General features: G+C 44.0%; 1 protein-coding gene across 1 annotated transcript; it reads left to right on the top strand.

Moving 5' to 3' along the window:
* On the top strand, nucleotides 1-27215 carry NDP (norrin cystine knot growth factor NDP). The gene is made up of 3 exons (XM_032620095.1): nucleotides 1-144; nucleotides 14148-14528; nucleotides 25938-27215. Exons 2-3 carry the CDS (start codon nucleotides 14355-14357, stop codon nucleotides 26163-26165), a joined length of 402 nt encoding a protein of 133 aa, XP_032475986.1. The 5' UTR covers nucleotides 1-144; nucleotides 14148-14354; the 3' UTR covers nucleotides 26166-27215.
* Nucleotides 27216-27746: the final 531 nt, after the last annotated feature.

Below are 27746 nucleotides of genomic sequence, written 5' to 3'. Positions count from 1 at the left end.
AGTCCTAACTTTTGTGTGTTGCAAATATAAAAGGCAAGCCATGTGACAGAGGGACAGAAGAACAAAAGCATTTGGAAGTAACAGGACCTCTTTCTAGCTCTCAGAAAAGTCTGGGGAGAAAGGAGCCCTGCGTTTTCCCCCAAGGTAAGCAGGAAAACAGCGCTGACGGCTTGCCTAGGAAATTACTTCTTTCCAAAAGGAGCATTTCATCCTCCTCTCAGACAAAGAGACAACCTTTAAATACCACTTAAATTTGCATTAATTGAATTTGCATTAATCTGTAGTGGGCTAGCATTGTGTTTTGTAAATGAACGGGTCTTTGAAGTCGGTGACAGGACAGGGGAGCCTCACAGAGAGGCTGGAAAATCTCTTTGGGTTTGACTGAAAGAGATTGGATTTTCAAACTCTGCGTAGTTAGATGTAACTTTGTAATGGTTCTTATATTTGACCCCGTGAAAGGAGATTGAGAAGCAGCTACTCGCCGACATGGATTCCTGGAGCCCCAGTATCTTCCCCGCCGCCCTCATCCCTCTTAAAACGGGGGCACTATGAACGCGGGCAAGACTGCAAGTTTAAAAGCGCACTGTTTACTTTTATTACTACTTATGTATGCTGCTGATCTCCTGCCAGGGCTCTGCCGGAGTGCTTAGAATGACTTCAAACAATAGGCAACATTTATTTCTAGCTTTCTGTGTCACGCTTTACAAGAATCCTGTTCCTTTGCACCTTTCTCTCAACTTGCAACATCTTCAATTCCATAGATGCAGTCAGGAGCGCCGGGGAGAGGGGAGGATGGATTTACTATAGGATTTTGATTGGGCAAAAAGTCCGAGGAAATGCATGCTGTTTGCCTTGGCCTTATTGCAAAGGGTTATTTTTAGTAATCAGCTTGTCCCTGCAGCCGACCGATGCTACCCAGTCCAAGCAGTGACTGGGAAAGGATGCTCCCAACCAGCACAGGGACCAGGACCTGTAGGAATGATTCCTACAAACACCTGAGGAATATTCGGAGGGTTCTTGCAAGCTCCTGAATACAAGTTCTCTCTTTAAATGAACAATTGGGCTGTAGGAGGCCTGGGCATAACTCTTTCTTGGGGGACGGGAAGTTTGACTGTGTACAGAATGTTAATGACTCAGAACACCCTGTAACTGAGGCTCATTGTAATCGAGGAGCTGAGATAAACCTGCAAGAAAGAGGTAGACTCCCTTCTCTGCTGAGATTCAGGTGCAGAAAAGGAAGCTATTTGGCAAGATGGGAGTCCCGCGTTCTATGCTCTGTAACTGTCATGAATAGCAGATATGGATGCTGTGAAACATGTCTCTTTTCATGTATGATATTAGTGTATTTTAATTACAAGGAGCCGGCATTGGCAAATTGCTCCAACACATAACATTAAATACCAGGTGCATTTGAAAATGTAGAGATGCCTAAAATGCAGAGCTGGCTCTAGGTGTCTATCGAATGCAGTGGGGACTACAAGATGCTTCTCAATTGTTTCGACCAAATGCAAATACCTGCCCCCCCCCTTTTTTTTCCTTACCAGTCTGGCTTCTGAAAGTAAACGTTTAGGTTCCTAGAGACCAATATTCATCGTGGAACGGGAACTTGGTTTATGGGGGAACTCCTCTGATTTTCTCTAGTAACTAACCTAACAAGCATTGTTGAATGAGAGTCTGGCTTTTGAATGAGGTAACTTACAACCTTGGGATAGTCATTATCTATTTGAGAAAGCCTGAAAAGATAGCATGGATTCTATTGCCATACAATTTGAAACTACTGCTGTTAACAAAGCATTTAGCCGAACCAAAACAGTTTTCTTAAACTATGATTCAGACCTTTATATGAGAGGGTCTGAGCACAAAATGCAATGTTTTGCATCATTTACTTTAAAATACATTTAGTTCAGGTAAAAGGAGTGCTGGCTGAAGCCTTCTTGATGACCATGTACCAAGCAGCTGACACCCACAGATGGAAACACGCCTGTGGAGTTTTCAATCTTAATTCATGTTCCAGTGACACTGTCAAGGGGAAAATAAATCATTTTTCAATACATTTAACAATTTCCAACTCATTTGTTTTCCTCGGCCCTTGAAAAATGTGGCGAGTTTCTCGGAATTATAGCCACCAGTGGTGGCTAGCAATTTTTACTGTATTTTCAGAACTCACAATTCAAGCACTCTTATTCTTATTGGTTAATTATTCATGCCATCATTCTTTCAATAACTTATGCTAGTCCTGATGGATGCAAAGGTGAATGAGACATTGTCCTGCGCCCTAATTCTCAGTCTGTATGCCATCTCCAGTTAGATTTTGGAACAGAAATGGACTTGGCCAGTGGGTAAACTGGTCAATGAGCTCCTTGTTAGAAAGAACTATTTCAAATATCTGCTGGTACCCAGATTTACTGGAAATGATTGTCGCTTATCGGTGGGTTTTCTTTCCACTTATGATAAAGGGGTTCCCCTCAGGCCTTTATCACCGGATCCTGGGGACACGTCACTCACAGCTGGCAGAGCCTGGATCTTCCCTTCCTGGGTAGGAGAAGCCTAGAAATGGGGCGGTTTATCCTTCCTCTGCTCCCTTGAGCCCCCTTTGGAAAGGACCACGTGCTGTCTGTATCGGGGATGGCTGTGAGTCACCTACTCAGCAACTGACATCAGGGCCACTTGATGAATCATTGAATGAGAAACATGCATGGAGGAAGATGCAGTCACTATCTCCCACCACTTACTTGTCCCACCCCCAGGATCGAAACCAGTGACCTCTGGGCCTGGCCTAAATTCAAGAGGTCCCTGGGAAGGAGTTGCCAGAAGTTGTTCCCCAAACCCAAGTCTCCGTCAGAGCCACTAACAGTGTCGCTTTCAAATAATCCGATCTTGTGTTTTCTGCCTCGGATAGGTTACTGGGGGGAAATACCCTGAAGACAGCATCACCAGAGTCCTTGATTTGGTCCTTATCAGCAGATAATCCCCTGTGGTTGGATTAAAATGCCTCTGACTCCCTGGGGGGCCTGACTCACCCTAGCCAGCCCTCAGCTTCTTGGCCAGCGGCCTTCCAGGCCATCCTCACCTCCTCCCATGACAGTCAGCTAAGGCGACTTTGCCCGGGGCCCCCTGCCTGAGCCAGTGGAAGCAGGAGGGATGGGACGGCAGGTGGCAGAACGGAGAAGGGCTAAAGCAGAAGAGGGAAGCTGGGCCGTGGGAGGGTGGGTGAGCTCCGAGGCCCAGATTGCTGTGGCCTGCCCTGGCTGTGATCAGCTGTCATTTCCTCTTCGTGTATGACACTGTGGAACATATTAAAATTTCTCTGGGATGGTATGTTTGGAATTCCTCTGGTGCCCCACCTCACCAGCTTACCCGGACAATAAAAGCAAGGTTGTAAGCCTTTGAACAGCTGGCGGGCTATATATTTCCCCTCTTTCTTTCGCATAATCTAATTCAGAAAAGAATCCAGCTAGACTGGCAGTGCCATGTCTGGGTACTTGTTTCCTGCAAGTGCTTCCTCCACCACCTCCTCCCGCCCTCCCTGGAATCTTCCTGGGTGGCATGTGGCTTTTCTTTGCTTTTGCTCTCCACCACTCCCACCCCGCCCCCTTTTCCCCTCGCCTGAGCTCCTTCCATTGTGAGCTCGCTCTTTGCTCTGCCTGTTTTCCAGACAGCCTGGGTCCTGTTCCATCTGGGGACAACAGCCCATGAGGTCTCCCCATCTCCATAGTATTCCCAGGATGTCATTCTTGGCAGCAGCTCTGCCGGGCTGATAGGATCGGGGGTCTTTTTGGAGCGCCCCGAGCCTGAACCCACTCGCAGAGAGGAGCAGCCTCATGGCTCAGGCTGCCCTTTAGGCTGCTGGGAGTAGGGCTGGAGTGAACCGGGTTGGCAGGGACAAACATACCATCACAGTGACCCGCACATCTCCGGCAAAGGGCCGGGGGTGGGAGTGCTATGGGAACGCCTGGATGCACTTCGGCCTACATTAAGAGAAATGTGGTTATTCTCTGTTTCAGGGAGAGAGACAAGTGACTTGAAACCAAGCTCCCTGGATCCTTGGGCCCCGCCCTGCCCCCTTTCTCTGTCCTTCCCACATCCTTCCCTTCCCAAGGAAAAAGAAGGACAGACGGGACTTTTAATTTGGCTAGCGCGGGCCTGAATGTCTTTATGAAACCCGTTTTGTGAAAGGGAGAGGGGAGAAATGGATCCTGGGTTGAACCGAACCCAGCATGGGGCTGGGGAGATGGAGAGGATTTTTTTCTTTTTTTTTCTTTCTTTTAACAGCAGAACAACAGATCGGTTTATGAGTTGCAAATGGAGGAACTGGACTTCTCAATTAGACATTCCCATTTAAGAGCTTCATGTCACCCCCTGTGTGCAGCATCCTTAAAAGATGCTGCACATGTCCTCGGGACCAAAACGTATTACGGAGCACTCTACAGTACAGGTCCCTAGTCCTTTTCTTTTCCTGGGGGTTTTGGTAGTCTTTTCCAAATTAGCTAAAGTTCATTAAAAGACCCAAAAGGAAAAATTGAACACAGCTGAATTAAAATGAGTCTTTTCCTGTTAGCTTGACAAGAAGGGGGAAAAAAAGAAAGGAAAGAAAAGAAAGAGAAGAAAGAACCAACTCCCCTCCTCTGCCACTTCTTGGGTTTTAATATGAATTATTCCATACAAGTCCCTAGGCTAGAGAATCTATTTAAAGACGCCTGGCAGCATGAAGAGAGAGGGTAAAAATACAACCACTCTTTTGTCCATCAAAGGTTTTCTTTGGGAGGACATTAAGAGCCTTCCTATTTTCCTGTCTGCCCCTGCCAGTGGCAACATTCCAGCTGGTAGTACCCACTCCTCACCCTTCAGATCAGCAACCATAAACTTCTATGTTTGCGTCCAGGAGAAAACAAAGGCTGGCGAATCCTGCTGAAACCCCTGTGCATGTCCAGCGGGGTGGGCGAGGCAGGGACTGGCTTGGCTGCGCAGGTTGCGTGCTGCAAATTCACACACCCACACATTTGAGTTTTTGAGGAAGATTGCGCCGATGGCATTCTTTCTGATGCCAGATGCTCTCACATCTGCAAAGCTTTCTTCTTGTGTGTCTGGCAATAGCTTGCTTGGTGCCATTCGCGCTTACTGTCCCCCTCATCAGAGGGTCTCAGAGTCTGATGGGTGAGCCTATAATCACACCCCCAGACCCATTTTCAATAGTCAGAATGTAACACCCTGGATGGGGTTCACAGTCTGGGACAACTACTTTCTTGTTAGAAAGACTACTGACTCAGAAAATGCAAAGAATGGGTAACTTTAGGAGGCAATATATCCCTCATGCTTAGAATCAGGAATTCATCCAATCAGAGTCCATTTCACCCTCATGTCCAAATCTGCACGTGAACATGGACTATAGCTTTAAACTCAGTTCTATAAGATTTGCAGTAGATATGTTTTTCTCTTTGTTCTTCTACAAAAGCTAAGAATTTTTTCATACCATTTTCTCTCCTCCAAGGCCGGGCTCAATCCCAACTTTTTCTTTTAAGCTGTGATCCAACCCATTGCCAGATTCTTTAAAAATGAAAGGGCAACAGGTTAATACATTCAAGAAAGTTGATGAGGTGTCAGAAAATTCTCAGGGGCGACCCTTCTGCAGTGCCACCAACCAACAATAGCCCTAAAGATGGAGTCTCCTCCCATCCTTCCATCAATAGGGAATAAAAACAGGCAAAGAGCAGGCCATGGAGAAGCAAAGAGAAGGAGGAAGGATTATTTCTGATGTTTAAAGTCTGCCACTGGAGATTTTCAAATAGCACAATTTCAGAAAGGGGAGCTTCCCTTAATTTCACCTACTCCCTCCCAGGAAGAGGGGTTTGAACTCTGAAGTTGCCTTCTTTACTTGACATTCGAAAAGGAGATCAACTCCTACAGTGAAGAAAATATCCCCCTTCCTTAACTCTAAGTGAAATGTAGGCACACACATTCTTAATATGTATGTGAAGAGTCCAAGAAATCCAGTTCTTAATGTCCAATTTTTCTTTAAAGCGCAAGGCAATATTCAAGGACTTCATATAGTTCTGTGATTTCCCCCCCCAAATTATGGAAAATGACTTTTTTTCAGAATTAAAATTTTTCTGTTGAGGTTTGAAATCCAAAGGCAGCAGAATGGAAGTGTCACAGGGAAACTGGCAATCAAAAGACGTAGCCAGAGTGTGTATGGTTTAAGCAAAGCAGAATACGAACAGAAAAGCAAAAGCCCAATAAATTCATAGTGATTAGCAATAAGGGAAACATATTTTTATGTGATTGGCTTATTTTTTTAAAAATTTGTATTGGAGTATAAGTTAATTTACAATGTTGTGTTAGTTTCAGGTGTACAGCAAAGTGAATCAGTTATACATATACATATATGTATATATGTATCCATTCTTTTTCAGATTCTTTTTCCATATAGGTTATTACAGAACATTGAGTAGAGTTCCCCATGCTTTAACGTTGCCCCTTTGACATGAGTCTGTGTCCACAAGTGCTGCTTCCAAATTGCCACAGGATTGAATCCAGTATTCAAGTCCCATCATTGGGCAGAAAAGGCAAATTGAATGGGGAGTGGAAATACTGAGTTGCTCTATTGTTTATGCCCAATTTCTAACTAAGGGCTCTACAGCTGTTAGGTGAGATCACTACCCATCATTCCAAAGTGTGGGTAAGGAGATTCACACGCAGCTTTGGAAACACTTTGTTGGACACTTTGAAGAAAAGCCAACATGCTCATTTGGCTCCAGGGTAAAAGGGAGCTTGTACCCTGAGCTAACATTGGTTATCTGCCTTCTCCTAAGGCCATACCACGGCCAGCAGTCCAGTGGCAGAGCAAGTGTCAAATTAACTCAGCACCAGGGTCCCCAGAACACCAGGGCACCTTTTCTTTTCCACAGGGAGAGTGTACCTTCATGTGTTGGTGAGACCAAGTGCCCTGGGTTGGCTGTCTCAGAACTTTCCTGCTTTCCTTCCAAAGGGTCTTACACAACGTAAATGGTAGAGCGTTTCTCATTCCTCATGTGAAACCCCCTTCCTGGGAGGCAGTGGGTGAAATGAAGGGAACCTTCCCTTTCTGGAATTTTGCTATTTGAAATCATTGAAAGGGCAGTGGCAGATTTGAAACATAAAAATAATCCTTCTTCTGTTACCTCTTTTGTGGCTTTCTCTCTCCCTATTATTGATGAAAGGATGGAAGGGTACTCCATGTTTAGGGCTATTGTTGATTTTTGGCACCCCAGAATGCCCACCCCTAAGCCTCTTCTGACAGCTTATCGCCGTATCAGTCACAGCTTTTAGTGGAGTGGTAGATTTACAGAAATAATCCAAACCCCCAGAGGAAAAGACTTCAGCCGTATCCTGCTTCTCGACACATGGGTAATCAGGCTCGGGCATTTCCAATTTATGCAAGGTTTGTTCTCTAAAAGTCAGTTATGTCAACTGTTAAGAACTCAGAATGAGTCTTTCCGTAGAAACTGTAGAAGCCTGCAGAAGCCCAGCACAGGAAACAAGACCCGCACCCAATGGGCAACTCTTTTCGACCCAAGTCCCAGCCTAGAGCTTCAGGTACCCTAGCACAGAGGTTCCATAGATGCTTTACTAACGGACTGCCTTGCTCTTAACCACATCTGCAGAGAAGAAAACTCTCCTAACCAATCTTCCTCTTCTATCCTGAACCAGAGCATCATAAATGGCCCCACTAGGGCATGAGGATCTGTGGCTCAATCTGTTAGGAATAAGGGTCATTCATAGGAAAGGTGCAAGAGGGTTGAACTCAGCTTATATCCTCATCATCACCAATTGAAAGAAGTTTAATTCTACCATGATTGACTACTATTCGCTTTCTCCTCTCCCCATTTGGTGGAGACTGGAAAGAAACACTACAAATTTTACGACAGCTTTAAGAGAAATAAGAACTGGTTAAGTATCCTCGCTAACTGCTTCCTATTATTAACATGTTATTAATTTATAAACCATATTTGGTACATTCAAACACCAAGTCAACTGGTTATGACGGGTTATTTTTATTTCGGGCCACCAATACAGCCTCATTAAGGGGCTTAGGCACCACATTAGAACTTGTTTGGACTTTTCTGTGATCATTAACTTCTTGAGTAAACAAGGAACTCTTTGTGTAGTATTTCTTCGGGGAACATGTAGCCCCAAAGCAGGCGAGTACTCTGAGAAGCTTGGGTAGAGTTAGAGAATGTTGGAAATGGATAGAACCATAGAAACATCTTGAACAATCCGTACGTTTTGTGAATGAGAAAACTGAGTCCAGAGAAGGCAAGTGACTTGCTCAAGATCACACAGCCAATGACGGGAAGGGAGGGCTCAGAGCTGTGGCTCCTCAGATCAGCCTTCCTTCCACCAGAGCAGACAGCAGTAGGATGCTCTTCTGGTTTCAGAAGGTTGTGGAATAGTTATCCAATGTTTCTGGCAAATGAATGCAAAACACCGGCACATGGAACACAGGCTAGAAATGGGTTGGGGAGGAAGAGATGAAACCTGTAGGGAAGTGGGAGTTTGGATCACAATGAGAGGTTTCTCTGGATTTCCTGAAAAAAATCAGGATTTGAAGTTTCAGTCAGACTCTAGGTCCAGTCCTCCCACACCAGTCTTGCCCCAGACAGTAAAACTATTCAATCCATGGACACACACACAGATAGGGCCACTTGACAGTTGGCCAGAAATTACTTCTATTCCCAGTCCTTCTTTTTCACACCCTTCTTTACCCCAGGCTTGTGATTTATTGCTTCTTCCCTGGGCTCTATTTCTCCTTCCCTTTTGCTTCTCCCATCTCTTTTCTTCCTCCATCACCATCACCACTGAGTTTGGCCATGTCTGCCTAGTAATGCAGGCTGGGAGAAAACAGACCATCCCAGACTGGAGAACAGTTGTTTAATCCCAAGGACGTCCTCCTTCTCCTAAGATGGCTCTATGCGGGCAGGCATTGCCTCCTATGCTCTGCCACCTCTAATTGTAGAACAGACACCATGAGATGACAAGGGCAGGAGCTGCTCCTTCCCCACTGACCTTGTGGCTGCCCATCCTTGGAGATACCAGGGGCTGGCAGGCTGGAGGGCTGGCAGTGTGTGTTGTCAGGACGGCTGCCTCTGGGGCAGCCCAGGCTTGGCTTCTTGGCTACTACTGATGTGCTGCCAGATAGGAATAATATCAAAAACCATTCATTGAGCACATGGGATGCTTTATAAAATCCAACAGGCTGCTTACAGTTTATAAATTAAGTGCCTTCGGAAGAGGCATCTGACTTATTCTCCAAGGCATCTAGTTGACTAGTTCCAGTTGGAATTCTTTGAGTTCCTGGGAAGGGGCTACTTAGCACCTCACACTCTCTGATGAGACTTTGAGTTTCTTGCTTTTCTAATCCCAGTATGAAGTGTTATCTAGTGGCAAGCTTTCTTTTACATTTAAATCTCTGATTTTTTTTTTTTTTTGCAATTCCTTTGAGAGAGGCTTTATGTTCTGCCATTTTTACCTTACTCATGCCTGATATGATTGTTTTAAATGATAGTAAATATCAAATAATTCTGTCTGGCACACTGATGTCATTCCAAAGTCACTATATTTCATCTGCTTAACTCGATCTTCTTAGAATGAAGCAAAGGATGTTGCATATGAATTAGATGTTAAATGAGTTCATCGGCGTGTCTAAAAAAATTGCCCAGGAAAACAGCGGGACAAGACTCTTTGCTTGTGGATGCAGTGAGCTGGAAGAGGGAACTAGAATAGGACTTATTTTTTCCCCTGACCCTTGAGTCTCATCTGTTAGAGCAAAAGGAGACACATAGTAGGTGCTCAGTGAATATATGTTAAATATATATTTGTAGAAGAAGCCACGGGAGGTAATACCTGCATGTATTATACTGAAAACAGCCCCCGGGGGAAATACGGACACTGAGCACGGCCCTCCCTTGTCTGGCAAGCAGGGCGAGAATAAGGCCACTCTTGGTACATGCCACTTGTCTTAGCCAGTTGCTGGAATAACTTGTGTGAAACCAGCACTTTACCCTTTGCCAGGCAGAAGGTCAGCCCAAGAGTGAGCTGATCTGTAGATACAACACCATCTCTCACCCAGGAGGCTGGGTCTGCTGTAAGCTCTGCTATATTATTTCGCTGAGAATGACAGGTGGGGAAATCTGGGCACCAGTTGTTCTTTTCCACTGGTATCGTTTGGAGGGTAGCTCCAAAGTCGGGCACGCCAGCCTACGTGCCTCTCCTCCAGCAGAGGCTCCACATTGGAGCTATTAGAATGTGGGCTCTGTACATCGGCCAAGTCCATGTCTCAGAGACTGTCCCCAGAGCACGGAGCAGCCCAGGTCTACTGAGTTCAACAAGAGAGTCGCTTTCTCACTCAATCCATGCTGGCTGGGCTGAGGTTCTAAGTCTTGATAGGCAGCATTTGATTTTTATGCTACATGGCTTTCACAAAATTAAAGCAAGTTAGAATTAATTGAATTTTGAGGAAAATGACAGAAGCTCCTACAAGGCAGATGTAGATACCCCTAGGCTGCCATAAAATGGGGATCTCGAGTGATGAAAACTTCCTTCATTCTTGATTTTCCCCTTTGTGAGTGCTTCCCTGGGCACTCTGCACAGCCTCTCCTGTGCACATCTGGACCAACACAATGTTAAGGCAACTTGACTTAATTAACATCACTCTTTTTCTTGAGCATTCTGTTCATTTCTTCTTCAACACAACAGTGTTGGTTCATTCAATTTGAACACAAGGCAAAAATCTCAGTGTTATGTTGCAAGGATCATACCTTTATGCTTCGAGGGTTCTGTGATTTCTGTGGCATATTTACACTGTTGCTGGCATTCTCATTTCAGAGTTTAATATAACAACTGAACAAAAAGTATCATGCTTTATGAGCGTGTTGAAATGAAAAATCTATTTCTTATTAGTGGTGAAGCAATATTTCTTCTGTCATTCTTTCATACTTTATCACTACTTCTGGGTTCAGCTTATCATCTTTAAAGAGAAAATCAGATAATAAAGTTACATTCTGTGTGACATTAACTAGCTCTTTATCAGTATAAATGTCATAACATTTGCTTGCAAAATTATTTTATTCACCTTTCAGGAAAAAAAAAATTTTAACTGTGCTTGCAATTCAGAACATTGCTACTAGGTGGCAGTAGTGCACAAGAACAAAATGGTCCACCTGGAAGACTATTTGACTAAGAGACTAGCATGTCTTCCCATATTTATAAGGAATAAAAGTTTAATACTATTAAAATACTCAAACTGGCACAAACTTTAAACATCCATTAACTTAATTACTATTTTTAAGCCAAGCTTTGATTTGAAAAGAGAAAGTATTATTTTTTAATGAAATTCTGGACAGGCAATACATTCCCAAGTTCAGACATCTACAAATTAAAAAAAGTTATACAGCGAAAAGTCTTTCTCCCATGCCTGTCCTCCAACTCCCACAGGTAACTAACTGTACGGTTTCTTGAGTATCCTTCCAGAGCTTCTCTATGTAAATACAAATTAACACAAATATATATTCTTATCCCTCCTTGTTTTAACACAAATCAGTAGAGCTTCTGCATTCTTCTTTATAGAGTTGCCTAGTATTCGACTGTACGAACGTTGTGTAATATATTTAACCAGTCCCCTACTAATGGAAATTTTGTGCTGTTTCCAATTTTATGCCATGACAACCAATGCTGTAGTGAATAACCATATGCTTGTGTGATCTCACATGTAAGGTAGTTCTCCGAAGTGAAATTGCTGGGTCTAAATTATACAGATTTTCAATTTTAATAGATATTGCCAAATTGGCTTCTACGGAATTTGTACCAATTTTTACTGTACTTTCTCCAAAATAGGCCTGTTTTCCCAGAGCCTTGCCAACAGGGTACATGATCAGAGTTCTGACTGGTTGAGCAAAGTGTCTCAAAGTTCTTTAATTTTCATTTCTCTTAGATGAGTGAGGGTGCCCATCTTCTACATTTGAGGGCCGATTATACTTCCTTTTCTGTGGAATAAATGCAAATGCCAACACATACAACCATACATACACGTATATAGGGTTTTGTTGTCAATGTCATTGCTTGTTTTTACCATCATGCCATGCATGCTTTTCTTTCATTTGCTTTGCTCATTTAACCATACCCCCTGGCCATGGCTCCTAAAAGAAGTTGCTGGCAGTGGAGAGGGAAGGTCAGGACTGGAATGTCTGCTTTTCCCCTTCATCCTCTTGCCATTGACTCCTGGGTGAAATATCTGTGAACTGGAATGGTGAAAGGAGAAATCTAATAAATTCTCTTTCGGAGACTAATTAAGGCGTCAAAGAGACGGTTAACCATTTGGGAAAATACAGTCATATTGAAACTCAGGAAATGGTCAGCAATATTGCAGCCCCTGAACATGGAACCCAAGAAAGCTCTGGCTCTTTGAGCTGAAGCCTTGCTGAGGTTCAACGTAATGTGCAGAAGAAAACCTAGAATATGCAGCTGAAAGGAAAACAAAAATGCTCTTCTGCATCCTTTGCTGATTTGGAGCTTTAGGCACAGGTTTGATCAATTTTAATGAAATATTGCCATTAGCACGTACATAAAGGACAGTGGTGCAAAGGTGCATGAAAATATGGTGTCCTCAACTGTAGGACTATCTTCTGCATACGGACATGGCAGTAACTGAATCCATAAGTATCTAAAATGTTGGCCTTTTGGAGCAAGAGAGGGTTGCGGACACCATTTTTCCCACCCCCCTATTCTACAGATGAGGAAACTGGGGCCGGAACAGCTTCAATGACCTGTACAAGGTCCCCCAGCTAATTAAAGGAAGTGCTAGAGTCCAGGTGGGTCCCCTCATTACTGTTCCCTGCTCTTCCTGCAATTTACAGGGCTTCCCTGAAACACACATGCTGAAGTTTTGCCATTGCCAGGGATGCTTCACTCTGAAACAGCCCCGTGTCACACACCCTTTTCCTCCTGGGGTCCCCTGCCCCACACTCGCAAGACAGCTAAACTGAGGTTAAGGGGGTCTGGGGCCACTATATTAGAGTAAAACTAATTGACTTATAGGGACTTGAACTTCTTCATCTTATCAGTGCTTTGCTCTGTTTATTCAGACTGTCCATGCGTAGCAAGCTTAAAAAAAGGTTGTACTATGAAGCAAAATAATCAAACTTTTATCTGAAATAACTTTGAAAGTTTTTCTGAAGGTTTAATTATTGTGTTCCTTTTGCTTTAGATGTAACGTCAAGTCCCCCAATTTTCCTAAATGTTTGAAAATATTTCTGATGCTCTCTGTTCGCTGGTGTGATAGTGTTGGCCATGCCTTGTGGGGTGGGGTTAGTGAGGTGATTGGAGGAGATTCTGGACCCAAGTCCTTTGTCCAAGAGGTATATGCTTAAAAGAACAAGGCAAATGTCAGATATGGCATGATCCCACTTTAATGATGTCTCTGCTCCAGCAACCACTTACTTTTTCAAATTATACGTGTGCTTGGGCTACAAAGGCTCTTCAGAAATGCGTGAGTCTGTTGGCAAATACACATGTGTTGCCTTAACCGCGCTGGAGGCCAGTTAGCATAATGTGTATTTCCGATGCAGCTTATCATTGGTGCTGGGTGGCACGGGGCTTCACACAAAAACAGGATAAGCCCAGAGCATAGAAGTGGAAAACTAGGTGGATGGGTGGGTTGGACTTGGACGTGGAAAATGTACTTCCTTCCTGTGGGACGTGGCGTGTGCTTGTTAGTGCTGACCTGCCTTCTCTCTAGCCCTGTAAGCTGACATTGACATCAAAGCTTACTGAATAGACCCTCTCGTCCCCACCAGCCAGGGATAAGGATGAAAGCACCCAATCGAGTTATGCTCTGGCCAGAACCACTTGACTATGGGGTCAAACTATCCTCCAGCAATTAAAGTCAACAAATGCTTCCATTAAGCCACTGTGTACACCTCCAAATGATTATAAATATGTACCATAATCTATGGGGGAGGGGTGTGAAATGGATGATAGCTTATGCTAATGACACTCTAGAAACCAATACTCTCCACTCAAAATGACATGGAAAAATTCTACTCAATACCTCCAGGGTTCCATTAGTTTTTCTGGGTAAACGTTTCTGGGGAAAATAATTTCTGTTTTCATTCCAGCTGTGCATCAGATACAGTGATGATGGATTGCGAGTGCAAACAGTAAGACGAAACTCCGGCATACAAAGGACGATGACAACCAGAAAGCTCCAACCAGATCCTGCCCTTTCCTTGAAAGGAACTGGAGCCTAGGAGGTGAAGGCATTTCCAATTTTTAGTCCTTTGCCTCCCTCTGCTGTTCCTCTTGAGAAGTTTTCCCTTACAACAATGAGAAATCATGTACTAGCTGCATCCTTTTCTATGCTCTCCCTGCTGGCGCTGATGGGAGATACAGACAGCAAAACAGACAGCTCATTCATGATGGACTCCGATCCTCGACGCTGCATGAGGCACCACTATGTCGATTCTATCAGTCACCCGTTGTACAAGTGTAGCTCCAAGGTAAGCTCGAGATCTCTGTGAGAGTAGCCTTACTCCCAGAAACAGGAGAGAAGCCCTATTCCTTTGACAAGGGACAGAGAACTATATGGCTGACCCACAGGGCTTGCCAGAGAATCATCCTTTTAGGGTTTCCCACCGTGCTTTGAACTTCTGTCAGTAAAGCTGCCTAATTGACCATGTACACACCCAGCCAGCTTCTCAAAGTCACTAAGAAAGGCTGGAAGTTTCTCACAATAAAATTGTTGCTAGGCACAAGGTTGGAAGGGTGTGTTTCGTCCCTGGCTGTGAAAATGATGAGCAGTGGTGTCCTTTTTCAAGAAAGAAAATGGCGTCTACAGATTATCGTAACTCTTTCTATCGCCACCAGCAATAAAGGGGAAGGAAATACAAGAAATATGATTGAGCAGTAAAACGTACTTCTTGCGGGGGTGGGGGGGCGCTCTTCAAAGTGTTTCCTGGTCCATGCCTTTCTCTACCTGCCATGTTTATGTTAAAATGGTTTCAAAACAGAAATGGCATTTTGATAAGTTATCATTTTTACCTTGATATCCACGTCATTCTTGTCTGCAGTAGGTTGTGTGTCTTTTGGCACAGGCAAAAGTGATGTCTCAGTGTTGAGACGGGGTGTATGAAGGAATACTATACTTCAAAGGCCACCAAGAGTGGCCCGCCACCTGGACCACCCAGAAGGGAGGCACACAGTAGGGAAAAAGAGACTCAGAAGCAGACTTCTCACGACTCTCACTGCCCCCAGTCACACGAATGAAATTTGCCCACATTTGGTAAATAAGAATTTGTTTAGCCCAACCTCAGAGATTTTCACTTCCAGTCCTGAGACTAAAACCACTTAAATATTCTCATATGGCAAGTATTTTTTTAAATTACCAGTATAATTAAGAAGTTTTGGTAATATCAACCACTAAACTTGAGACCATATAAGTTAATGGCTCTACCCTCCATTTAAAAACATTACGACTTCTGTCTGCCTTTAAAATTTCCATAACTTCTCTGATTATAGCTCAATGATGATGGCTTGTTTTAGTTTTGGGAGATCAGAATTTGGGTTAACTCACTTTAACCCAAACTTCCTGGCTCTTATTTGTACTTGTCGAACCAAAAAAAAAAAAAAAAAAAAGTGTAAATAGATAAATTTTTGCAAGCCTGCAATCCCTTCTTAGGAAAAAATATAAAACAAATTGAGAAAAAAAGATAGGACATGTTTTTCCAACTGATTGCTCAGAAACTGTAGGCCTGAGGTAAGGTTGACTAGAGCAATTATTAGTTTCTCCTCCACTCCCCCTATAGAGAGCACTCATATATAGTGTTTCTTATTCCACGGATGATTTCTCCTTCTGCTGAGTTGTCCTCCATAATCATGATTCTTTAAAAAAAGAAAGGAAATAAAATTATTTCAGGCTTCCCTGGTGGCGCAGTGGTTGAGAGTCCGCCTGCCGATGCAGGGGACGCCGGTTCGTGCCCCGGTCCGGGAAGATCCCACATGCCGCGGAGCGGCTGGGCCCATGAGCCATGGCCGCTGAGCCTGCGCGTCCGGAGCCTGTGCTCCGCAACCGGAGAGGCCACGACAGTGAGAGGCCCACGTACCACCAAAAAAAAAAAAAAAATTATTTCAGGCACTTCCCTGGCGGCCCAGTGGTTAAGACTCCTCACTTCAAAAAAAAAGAAAAAAAGACTCCACACTTCACTTCGAGTGCAGGGGGCACGGGTTTGATCCCTGGTCGGGGAACTAATACCCCACATGCCGTGCGGCCTGGCCAAAAATAAATAAAATGTTTAAAAAAGAAAGGAAATAAAATTATTTCAAAGAAAGTGTTCATGTGATGATAGGAAGGAACAGGAAAATTGGAGCATCTCTGAAAACTAAAGAACAATCTGGAAAGATTTGATGAAAAGATGGAGGAGCGCCTTAGCAATTATCACATTAGTTAAGGAAAGGTCAAAGAAGATATAGCCTTAACTCAAACCCAACAAACTCACAGTGCTTGAGCATGAGTCCTACAAACAGACTTTAGTTTACCTTTGTTCACCTCTGTTTCTTCCAGAATACCATGATAAATAGAGCAAAATTGTGATTGTAGAGAAATGTTTGTAATTTCATGGGAACGATCTGTTTTCAAACATCCCAAACTATCCCAAATATAGCAATAGTTTTATGTAAATGGTGCTTGCAATTATAAACCTTTCTTCCTTGGCCATAAAATATGCCTGGCAGAATCTCAACTACCCAGACCTTTTCTGGATTAGATTTTCTCTATGTATCCGGGAACAAAAACTGGTTTTCATTTTGAGATATTCTATAATTCTTAACTCTCACGGACTCAGGCTGGTTTTCTCTCTAATGGGTTTCACTTAGAAAAATTGTTCATCTTTACGGACTTGGGATATAAAACATGCAGCCTGTGTCTCAAAAACAACCAATGGGGGTTTTTGCAAAGAGGAGACTAGGGTAGATTTTTCCTCCCTGCAAAACTTCTCCCCTCAACGTGAGGTTCAAAGCCCATTATTTACTACTGTTTGCCCGTCAGTTGTTAATGCTTCCTGACTCCCATTTATCCAGTGTCTGGTCTCGGGAAGACAGATAAAGGGGAGAATGTGACCCAGGCTCAGGGAAGGGAGAGCATCTGCTTGAACACCTAATAGGTGTCAGGCACCTCATACTATATGATCTAATCGTTGCTGACAAACCTGTGATGGAAAGCGTTTTCATTCCCGTTTTATTGGTAAGGAAAACTGAAACCTGAAAGAAGAATTAAGTAGATTGTTCGATGTCATTTAGCCCAGGAGTGGCAATGTCTGCCTCAGAGCATGCATCTTTCAATTCATATTTCATTCATTTCATTCAATTCATTAGTCTTTCACTTGGCTCTTCCTATTGGAGGAACGCAACTAGAATGTAGGGGCCATCATTTATTTTCTATTATGATTTTTAAAAAATTTTATTGAAGTATAGTTGATTTACAATGTTGTGTTAATTTCTTCTGTATGGCAAAGTGACTCAGATATATATATCTATATAGATAGATAGATAGATAGATAGATATTCTTTTCCACTATGGTTTGTCACAGGATGTTGAATATAGTTCCCTGTGCTATACAGTAGGACCTTGTTGTTTATCCATTCTATACATAATAGTTTGCATCTGCTAACCCCAAACTCCCAATCCTTCCCTCCCCCAAGCCCCTCCCCCTTGGCTACCACAAGTCTGTTCTTATATCTGAGTCTGTTCCTGTTTTCGTAGATGTGTTCATTTGTCGTATTTAAGATTCCACATATAAGTGATATCATATGATATTTGTCTTTCTCTTTCTGACTTACATCACTCAATATGATAATCTCTAGGTCCATTCATGTTGCTGCAAATGGGAGCCACTATTTAGAAGTCCAGGCTCAACTTCCAGTCTGTTGAAAATGATGATTTACACTCAGCAATCTTTGTAGAAAAATAAAAATAGTAGTGAAAGCTTTTCTGGGAGCCTTCCATGAGACTATCTGAACTTGCATCTGGCCAGACCCGGGGACCTTTCTCCCATCTCCCAGCAATTCAGGAAAGTGCTGAGATGGAGTCAGGCAGAAAAGACTGGCCACAGTGGTCCACGAAGGAGGTCAGTGCGGCCACAGAGTAGGATGAGCCTGGTGGCTTTCATTGGTAACACCTCCTAGGAGTGGGTACAAAAGATTGAAGAGTGGCAGCTTCATTGACAATCTTCACTGAATTTTTTAGTAAAGGTGGTAAAGCAAACAAGCAAAGAGTCAGTGGTTAGTGGAAATGAGATATCTGGGGAATCTTCAAGGGAACTGAGATCCCAGGCTTTGAAGTGAGAGAGACCTGGTTTCAAATTCCAGCTCCACAGTTGGTCAAATGGGTGACTTAGGGGGAAGTGTAGTCATTCTTTAGTGCCTCAGTTTCTTCCCATGTGAAATGGAGCTAATGCTGTCTCCCTAAAAGTGTGGGTATGGGTATTGGTGATAATATTTGTAACGCATCCGGCCTGGTGTTCGGCATATAATAGACATTAATAGATGATAGTATGATCTTGATGATGAAGTTATAAAGTGGACAGGTGTTTAGACTCACTTTTCTATTTTAGTCAACCACTGAAACCTCAATAACTATTGGGATCTCCTATAGCCTTAAAGGATTAGGAAAATGAACCTCACTGAGGTTCTTGTTAAACACAGAAACCTGGCAGGGCTGGGGGAGCACGCAGGAGGGCAAAGTAAATGTAAGCCACTGTGCTGGGTGCTAAAAGGGGGGATCAAAGTCAGAGAGAAACAGATCCTGCCGTCTGACCTCCCTTCCCACGTGAGCGGAGGGATGGGAGGGGGTGCATTCTGGATTCAGGCCAAGGAGGGGTTTTCAGGAACCGAGACTGGGAAAGCGAGCCAGCTGGGCAGGCCTGTGAAGTCTGAGTTGGGTGAGAAGTAGGAGAGGGTGGCCCCGAGCCAGGAGAGCGAAGAGCCAAGGCATACGGTTGTCTGAACCCCGAAGGGCCACATGAGCAGCTAGCGGGGTGGCCCCAAAAGAGAAGGAGGAAGAGGGGTCGGGGCACAAAGCCTGGGGAAATTCCCTGAGGAGAGGGGACCTGTCAGGCACAGGGCTGAGCCTCAGGGTTGAGAGGGGCTGCTTAGGATCCTCAAGCCATCTGCCCCAGAAGCTCACAGCATGGTAGAAGAAACAAGGGGAGTCGGGAGTATCGAGTTTATAACACAGTTGACTAGTGGGCAGATATGACTTGATTTTTTTTTTTTTTTTTTGCGGTACGCGGGCCTCTCACTGCTGTGGCCTCTCCCGTTGCGGAGCACAGGCTCCGGACGCGCAGGCTCAGCGGCCATGGCTCACGGGCCCAGCCGCTCCGCGGCACGTGGGATCTTCCCGGACCGCGGCACGAACCCGCGTCCCCTGCATCGGCAGGCGGACCCTCAACCACTGCGCCACCAGGGAAGCCCGACTTGGTATTTTTTAAAAAAGGAACAAATGTATACCGTGGTGGGCAGTTGAGGCACAAACGTAGAAGAAAACACAGACTACGTTTTTGCCCTCATAATGCTTACAAGTAAATGGAGGAGACAGGGAAGGGAAGCATTCTGTGTGAAAAGGTCTCTTCGGGTCAGTTTGAGTTGTAACCAGAGTGAAGGGACCGGATTCTAGCTGGAGGTTGACCTGGCTCTCTGGAGATGAGCTGAACAGTCATTTATTGAGGGTGCTGGGGAAGTGAGGAATGGGAGAAGCAGAGGTGACTCATGCTCCTGAGGAGAAAGGGGGGGTTGCTTCAAGGGGTGCCATGGAATAAGGGGTGCACAGTATTCACTGTTGAGAAAAAGGCAAAATATGTTTCTCACTCGATTGAGGTACCATAGCCAAAACTCTGTTCTAGGATGGGACAGGTGGGTCTTTATTCTGATATTGATGGAGACCATGGCCTGAGCCAGGAATTCACAGGGGCCCCACGTGACAGGAAAGGAAAGTGGCTTTGGAGATGGCAAGTCTTTCAACAAGGGGTGATGAAAACCATCTGTGTTTGGATTTTCTCTCACTCAGAAGACAGTTGTGTATTGCAGCAAAAGGCCTAACTGTCTAAGAACTGTGGTAGGTCACCAGAGACAGCAGGAGCCTGAGGTCTCCGGGTGCAGTCCTTGGTCTGGACCCAGGAATCACAGCTGGCTACAACCCTCACAGTGTAGCCTGAACTTGCCCTTGACTGACTTTAGCATCTTATGAAACTCGAAGGCTTGAAAGGCTGACTCTCGTGGCCTAATAGTATAGCACCGTGGTTCAGAGAGAGAGCTCAGGAATCTGCTGTCTCGGTTCAGAATCCTGGCCCTCCATCGTACAGCTATGTGACTTCAGGCTGGTAACTTAACCTCTGCCTTTGAATTTCTTAATTTGTAAAGTGGGGAGAGTTTACCTTTTGAAACAGTTGTTAAGTATTAACTTGCCTGTGAAGGGCTTGGCACAGTGCCTGGAGCCTAGTAAACGTCCAATACATGTTACATAGCATCATCGTTACTATTCCTTAATTATTACCCAAGGACCTTCCATTACTCTTAGCCTCAGCACATGGAAATCAGATTGAACGCGAAAGAGTCTATCCTTGAGCAAATACCCTGAACCCAGCAGCTCTGTTCATATTAGAAGGAACTAGGTATCACATCCAGCTGGAGCCAAGTGACTCCAAGGTTGGGGGGATACAAAGGGGCTGCTGGAGAAGTTGCCTAGCTTCCTAGCATCAAGAGAGTTGTTGGGGGGGAACATAAGATAGCAAAAATTAAACTGGACCAAAAGCAGATAACATGTATGTGTCACCCACCTGAGCCGTGAAAAGTCAATAGAAGTTTGTGTAAGCAATAACCGCCTATTGAGAACACACTCTTCTAGTGGTGCAGCTCCATGTGGGTTCTTTGTCCAAAAAAATTCATTTCTTGATTTGATAGTGGAGTAGTGTGTATGCTCTTCATTAAGAGCAGTTAAGCACAGCACAAAATGCAGAGCAGTTAAAATACAGCCAAGTCACCCACGTATGAGGAATGTGCGTTGACCATAAACTGGGGGCCAATGTGTTATGGCAGGTGAACAGATGTCTGAAGGTGTCAAAGTTTCATTGAACTGAAGGATGAATTGGTCAAGGAGTTAGAGAGTATGTGGTATCATCCGATGAACTGCTGGGAATCCCTGGGAGTCCTCAAATCCCTGGGGGACGGAGCAACGGGCGAGGGTCTTGACAGTGGAGGAGATATTATTTAGGACTGCCATGGTCCATAGAAGATTCAGCTCTGCTTAAGTTTGGAGGTGGTGATGACGTGTCCCAACAAGCCCATAAGAAAAAGGTCAGACTTGTGTGGTTATGATATGGTTACAACTCCCAGAGGCAGGTCAAAGAACATTAGAGTAGGGTGTGAGTTGGCACACGCCGCAGGAAAGCGTCTTAATATCAGGAAGCGGGATATTATAGTGGCTTAGACCAGGGCTTTGGTTTTAGACAGATCTGGGTTTGATTTCAGCGTTGCGTTTTACCAGATACGTGAGTTTGGGCAATTTACTCAAATTCTCTAAAGCCTCAGTTTCCTCATCTGTCATAACAGTACAGATAATAATAGTACCTTTCACATAGGATTGTTATGAGAATTAACTGAGATTAAATGTTGTAAGCACTCAGTAAATGTTAGCTGCCATCATTATTATTAGCGAAATGATCACTATCTAGTGATGCATCTAGAGCGGAGCCTCTCAAACTTTAACGGGTCCAGAGCCTTGCTGCTCAAAGTGTGGATGTTAGCACAGCAGTACCATCAACCAGAATCTTACGAGAAACGCAGAATCTCTGGCCTCACTCAGAACTAGTCAAGCACAGTCTGACTTACATGCACATTACACTTTGAGAAGCTCTGGTCTGGAAGAGGTCAGAAGTTGTTCATTAAATCTGTAATACAGGTGAGGCGTGGCCAAGACTAAAATGTGAATAGCTAGAGTGAATCTGGGGACTTCCCTGGTGGCGCAGTGGTTGGGAGTCCACCTGCCGATGCAGGGGACACTGGTTCGACCCCTGCTCCAGGAAGATCCCACATGCCGTGGAGCAACTTAAGCCCTTGTGCCACAACTACTGAGCCTGTGCTCTAGAGCCCACGAGCCACGACTACTGAGCCTGCGTGCCTAGAGCCCGCGCTCCGCAACAAGAGAAGCCACTGCAGTGAGAATCCCACGCACCGCAATGAAGAGTAGCCCCCGCTCGTCCCAACTAGAGAAAGCCCGTGTGCAGCAACAAAGACCCAACGCAGCCAAAGATAAATAAATTAATTAATTAATTTTAAAAATGATTCATATATATGTATGGATACATTTTTTTAAAAAAGAGTGAATCTGGGAAGCAGGTATTTATATCTTCCATTCCTAACGACACTCATTCATGGATCTTTGTCTTCCAAACTCCCTGCTTGACTCCTGTAACACACACACACAAAACAGGGCTAGATAGAGGTGGAATCTATATACAGTTGAACTTTGAACAACATGGCTTTGAATCGCACGGGTCCACTTACATGCGGATTTTTTTTCAATAGGAAATATTACCACAGTACACGATCTGTGGCTGGTTGAATCCTCGGATGTGGAACCGCAGATAGGGACGGGCAAGTGTAAATTATATGCAGATTTGGAATACACAGAAGGTTGGTGCCCTTGACTTCCCATGTTATTCAAGGGTCAACTGTACTGGGAATCTCCCAGAGAGTGGATTTGCGTGTATGTTGAGAACGTCAAGGGCCAGATAATCATTTCATGGTGTCTTCTTGGAGGAGAGGGCATTTGAATTTGGTAATGGAGGATAGTTGGTATTTCATTGAGTTCAGCCAGGAGAAAAGGACATTCCTGAGAGAGGAAAGGCAAAGGCAAGAGGCAGGGAAATTCAGGGCAGTTCCATGGACTCCTAAGTAATTAAGCTTGATCCAAATAGAGAGTGGGTGATGAGAATGAGAACAGTTGTTAGTGAGATTGGAAAGATATGTGAAATCCAGGTCATGGAGGGCCTTAATGCCTGTTCAGGATTTTGGATTTTATTCTGAAGGCTGGTGGCAGCCACTGAAGGTGTTTATTGTACATGTCTCTGCATTCTCCTTGCCCAGAAAGTCCAGCTCCTGAGGAAGAGGGACCCGTTGGAGGTGGCCCCAGAGTCTTCAGTGCTGGAGTCCTTGTCCTTCAGGATGAACTGAAGGCAGAGCTTGAGACCTTGAAGACTTTTAGTGAAATCACTATTAGGTTAGTTCTACAAATGGCCCTAGGTTGCTGACTTGGTCATATTATGGACAGTGCGAGTTGCCTGGTCATTCAAGGTCAGCATTTGGTTCACCTGTACGTGTATCATTTGGGTACGATGCACTGCCATGTCTCTGCCCTTCTGAATGAAGTCTGTTGGCACAGGTTAGCTATACCCATCCAGACTGAAACTGAATCTCTAAAGACTCCATTTGGGGAGGTGATTCTTTGAAGAACTGCTTAATCTGCCTAATAGATAATCCACATTAGAGATGAGCAAATTTAACATCACTCCAAAGTGAGATGTCAAGGAACTATTCCCACATACTAGCAAGGGTGAGAAGGGACTGGGAAGACCTCGAACTCTCTCTCTCATTAGAGAGATGGGGCGGGCACCAAGAACTGGCCTGTGTAATATAGACCTATGGCAAAATCGCTCAAAACCCATTTCAGATCACGTCTGTTTTCCGCATCAATGTGAAGGGCAGGCAGGATAGAATTGAAGCTTTAATAAAATCAAAATGACTTACAGCTGCCATTTTCTCCCTGCCTCTGGGGCCACTCAGAGAAAATAAATCAGTAGGCCTAGTCCAACTTATTCTTCACCAAGCCCTGCTAGTCGTTTCCTAATATCTCATATTGTCTTGTTGGTTGTTAAGAGATTGCTGGATTCATCCCAGCATCTTTTCAGATAATGATGTTAATGGTCTATAATTACCAGAAGTCATCTTCTCTTCCTTTTGGAAAGGTGGGCAGGCCATTTCCTTCTTCTAATTCTTGGGCACTAAATTCTGTCCTATAGGATGATATCAGACTTAATAGCTGGTGAGTCTCAATAATAATTGCTAATTCCTAAAATACCATGAGGTAAATGTCAAACAGTTTCATGCATATTTATGTATCTTTTAATCTTTTATTTGAGTAGTTCTACTTTTTATGTTCTTGTTGTGGGTTCTGGAATTATAGGGCAACTTTTTCTCTATCACTTAATATGAAGCTCACCAAGCAAGACCCTCCCACATGAACATACACCAATAACCTCAGGTTTCCCCCACCTTCTGTGCCTCAATGTATAGGGTTGTATAGCTTAATGAATCAAGCTGCCCACCCTACCCCCCTCATGACTGCCACTCCCAAGAAACCATTTATGTATGGGATGCATAAATGAGCCTCTGCTCCATCCCTTTAATCTATACGCAAAATATAAAGTGTGTGTTTATGTCCACTGTCTGGGGGGTAACTTTGGTAGTTCGCACCAGATCCTCAAAGGATCTGTTTACTAAAGCCACATTAAGAGCCACTATAAAGAACATGCAACCTCTGCTACTTCAACCCAAGCTTTATTATCATCCTGACCTACATTTGGAAATGGAGGTGGCCAGAAGGAATGCATCCTAGTATTTGCCCTAAATGACTGAAAGCTCAGTTGCACAAATCTCAGGATCCTTCAGTGTATAAGCCCAGAAGTGTGATTCCAGGTCCCAAAACATACCCTTTTTCTATTTCACTCTCTTGTTTCAAGTTGTGGTGCCCAGAATATTTCTTCCTAAATATCACTTAGTTATCCTCTTTTTCTTCTTCAGAAACCATATTCCTTTTCTTTAGTAATTCTCTGCACGTAGCAAATTCCTTTTCTCTGTAGTCATTCTTTATTTACCCCCTGATGGCAATTTGGAATGACTTTCTACATTTTCAGACTAATAGAACTGGCATGGGTCCAACGGTAGACTACCACCTGTCAGTAGAAATTTCTTTTGTTCTTTGGTTTTTATTTGCACATCGTGGTGGTGGGCCGTGTCCAGTGGTTCTAAACCCTCAGCGCACTTTGGAATCACCTAAAGAGCTTGGAAAACCACGAAAGCCTGGGCTCAACTCCAAAGGATTTTAATTCACTTGGTCCGAGATGGGGCCTGGGTGTTGACATTTGAAAAGCAAATTTGCAGCAATGTAGGTGATGCTATAGTACTTTATATTTTTGCTTATAATGACAGCTACCAATTCTTTTTCACTTGAGTTGGGAAATTTCATTTAATGGCAGCTGAAGGGCCATTTTCAACTGGAAAAATTCATTTATATCTGTGGTAAACTTTATCTTGATAAAAATTTGCACTCGTATTTTACCACCAGATGAAAAAAAAAGATGAGCATCATTTAAAAATTAATGTATTTAAAATAAAGTACAGAGAAAAACATGTTTATATTATATCAGGCTTCATTTTGAATGAATCTTTTTTCCCCAATCCTTACTGTAAAGATCTTGTGCTCTAACTTTTAAAGCCATACAAATAAGAGTGCTAAACTGTGGACTTAAAAGTAGGTGTATAAATATTCTTAAGCTGTATTACTTGGAAAATAAATATAAAATATAACAACCACATAAAATAAACCGATATCATATTTTCTTTACCTGTTAAATATTGAGAGACATTTACATTTTGAAAGTAAACTTTAAAATTAGGGAAAAAATAAAATAAAAGCAAATTTGCCAGGTGATTCCAATGTGTGACCAGGGTCGAGAGCCACTGGTCTTCTCCAGCAGGAACTCATCCAGCCAGGAGTGTTAGGGCCTTTTAAAGGATGCTGTGGGACCTGGCTAAAGTTTGGGTTTCCCCAGTGGCGGTAACCACTTCTTTTCTCTCCCCAGATGGTACTCCTGGCCCGGTGCGAGGGGCACTGCAGCCAGGCGTCACGCTCCGAGCCCTTGGTCTCCTTCAGCACTGTCCTCAAGCAGCCCTTCCGTTCCTCCTGTCACTGCTGCCGGCCCCAGACGTCCAAACTGAAGGCACTGAGGCTGCGCTGCTCTGGGGGCATGCGACTCACGGCCACCTACCGGTACATCCTCTCCTGTCACTGCGAGGAGTGCAGCTCCTGAGGCCTGCTGTTGAGTGGCTTCTGGATGGGACAGTCCCTCCCCCTCGCTGAAACAGTTCAACCAGCCAGGGAAGGACTGGCAAGGGAAGAGTTAAGGCAAAAAAAAAAAAATATGTAGCAATTCCCACGGGATTCTGCGTATTCTAGTAATAAAGACTCTACATGCTTGTTGACAGAGATACTCTGGGAACTTGTTTTCCATTCCCATCTCCTTTCCCTGGTACAATTTCTTTTGGTTCCTTTTCAGATTCAGGCAATTTCCCCCTTGGCGCTGAATGCTGTTTGGGTTTCCAACAATTCAGCATTAGTGGGAAAAGTAGGCCCCCATGCAAGAGTGGGTCAGGCTGTCACTGTTTGGTGCAGATTAGGGAAGCATTTGCTTTGGAAAGCAGGAAAGCCCAATTCTTTCTGGGACATCCTCTGGCTTTTTTTTTTCTTCTTCTTCTTCTTTTTTTTTTTTTATCTTGTCATTTGGTCTAAGGTTGCCATTGTTGCTAAAGGTTACCAATTTCAAATTCCAGGCACCAAGCATGTGGATATGTTTAGCCAGGTTCATTCACAGCCAGCTAACTGACATTAAAATCACTAACAAACAGATTCTCCTATGTGATGCTGGAACTCCTGATAGCCATCATTATTATTCAGAAATGACTTTGGGGAAGTAAAAGTGGCTTAAAGGATTGTCATCTTGAGGCTCTCTCAGATAAATTATGTTAACATGTTGTAAGGGAGCAGACTTTTAAAGACCTGCACAAATATGGATCCTGCACTGACTTTGAAAAAGGCATATATGTACTAGTGGCATGGAGAATGCTTTATATTCAGGCATGCAAATTAGACAACCAAGTACGAATCTATTTGTGGGTGTGCTATAGCTTTAGCCATGTCGTGGGCATCATTCTCTAATATCCACCTGTCCATGGGAAGCTTGCTGCCGAAAATGGTGGCCTGGCTCATCTTCTGAACATTTGGTTCAAATATGTTTTGGTCCTTGAGGCTCAAAGTTTGAGTTATTCCCATGTTTTGAAATAAAAAGAGAGTATCTTCAAAATTTTGACGGTGTAAGGATTGTTTTTTCCTACTCCACATCCTACTACAGCGCATCCCCTATGGTGTGTGTGGGGGATCCAGAAATAGAGGGAGATCGGGTTTCAGAATGCACGGTGGAGGCATTTTTTTGAAATCAATGTACTAGGGTGGGGGGGGGGCTTATGAAATGTGGCCTTTAGTCTCAGAATTTAGCTTGCTGGATGAGCACAAAATCTGATGCATTCTGGCTCCCTTAGCCACTATTCTCAGAAGAAATATTCTCTGAAGAACCAGAAGGAAAACAAATAGTTCACAAACAATGGTCTCTGTGTCATTGACCGTCCAGTGATCCAGGGCCAATGGTACGCACGAGCATTTACAAGAATACTCATGGTGCTAGCATAGTGCTATATCCACTGCAGGCATCTCAACACTAACCCAGACTGGCAACTCAGTTTCCAAGGCAACCTTGACACCATGCTGTCTTGGTTCACCAGAGGTGATGGTGCACCCCACTGTTAGTACAGCCAACCTGTGGGAAATTAATTCACAC

The sequence above is a fragment of the Phocoena sinus genome, chromosome X (genome assembly GCF_008692025.1).
Source record: "Phocoena sinus isolate mPhoSin1 chromosome X, mPhoSin1.pri, whole genome shotgun sequence".
NCBI lineage: Eukaryota > Metazoa > Chordata > Mammalia > Artiodactyla > Phocoenidae > Phocoena > Phocoena sinus.
The sequence above is the reverse complement of the archived record's forward strand: the minus strand, read 5'-3'. Positions and strand labels throughout refer to the sequence as shown.

Bases quoted from the DNA above. Each gene is read 5' to 3' on its own strand.
- NDP (XM_032620095.1), top strand. From the start codon at position 14,355: ATGAGAAATCATGTACTAGCTGCATCCTTTTCTATGCTCTCCCTGCTG. The intron at 14,529-25,937 runs GTAAGCTCGAGA...TTCTCTCCCCAG, and splicing joins TGTACAAGTGTAGCTCCAAG to ATGGTACTCCTGGCCCGGTG.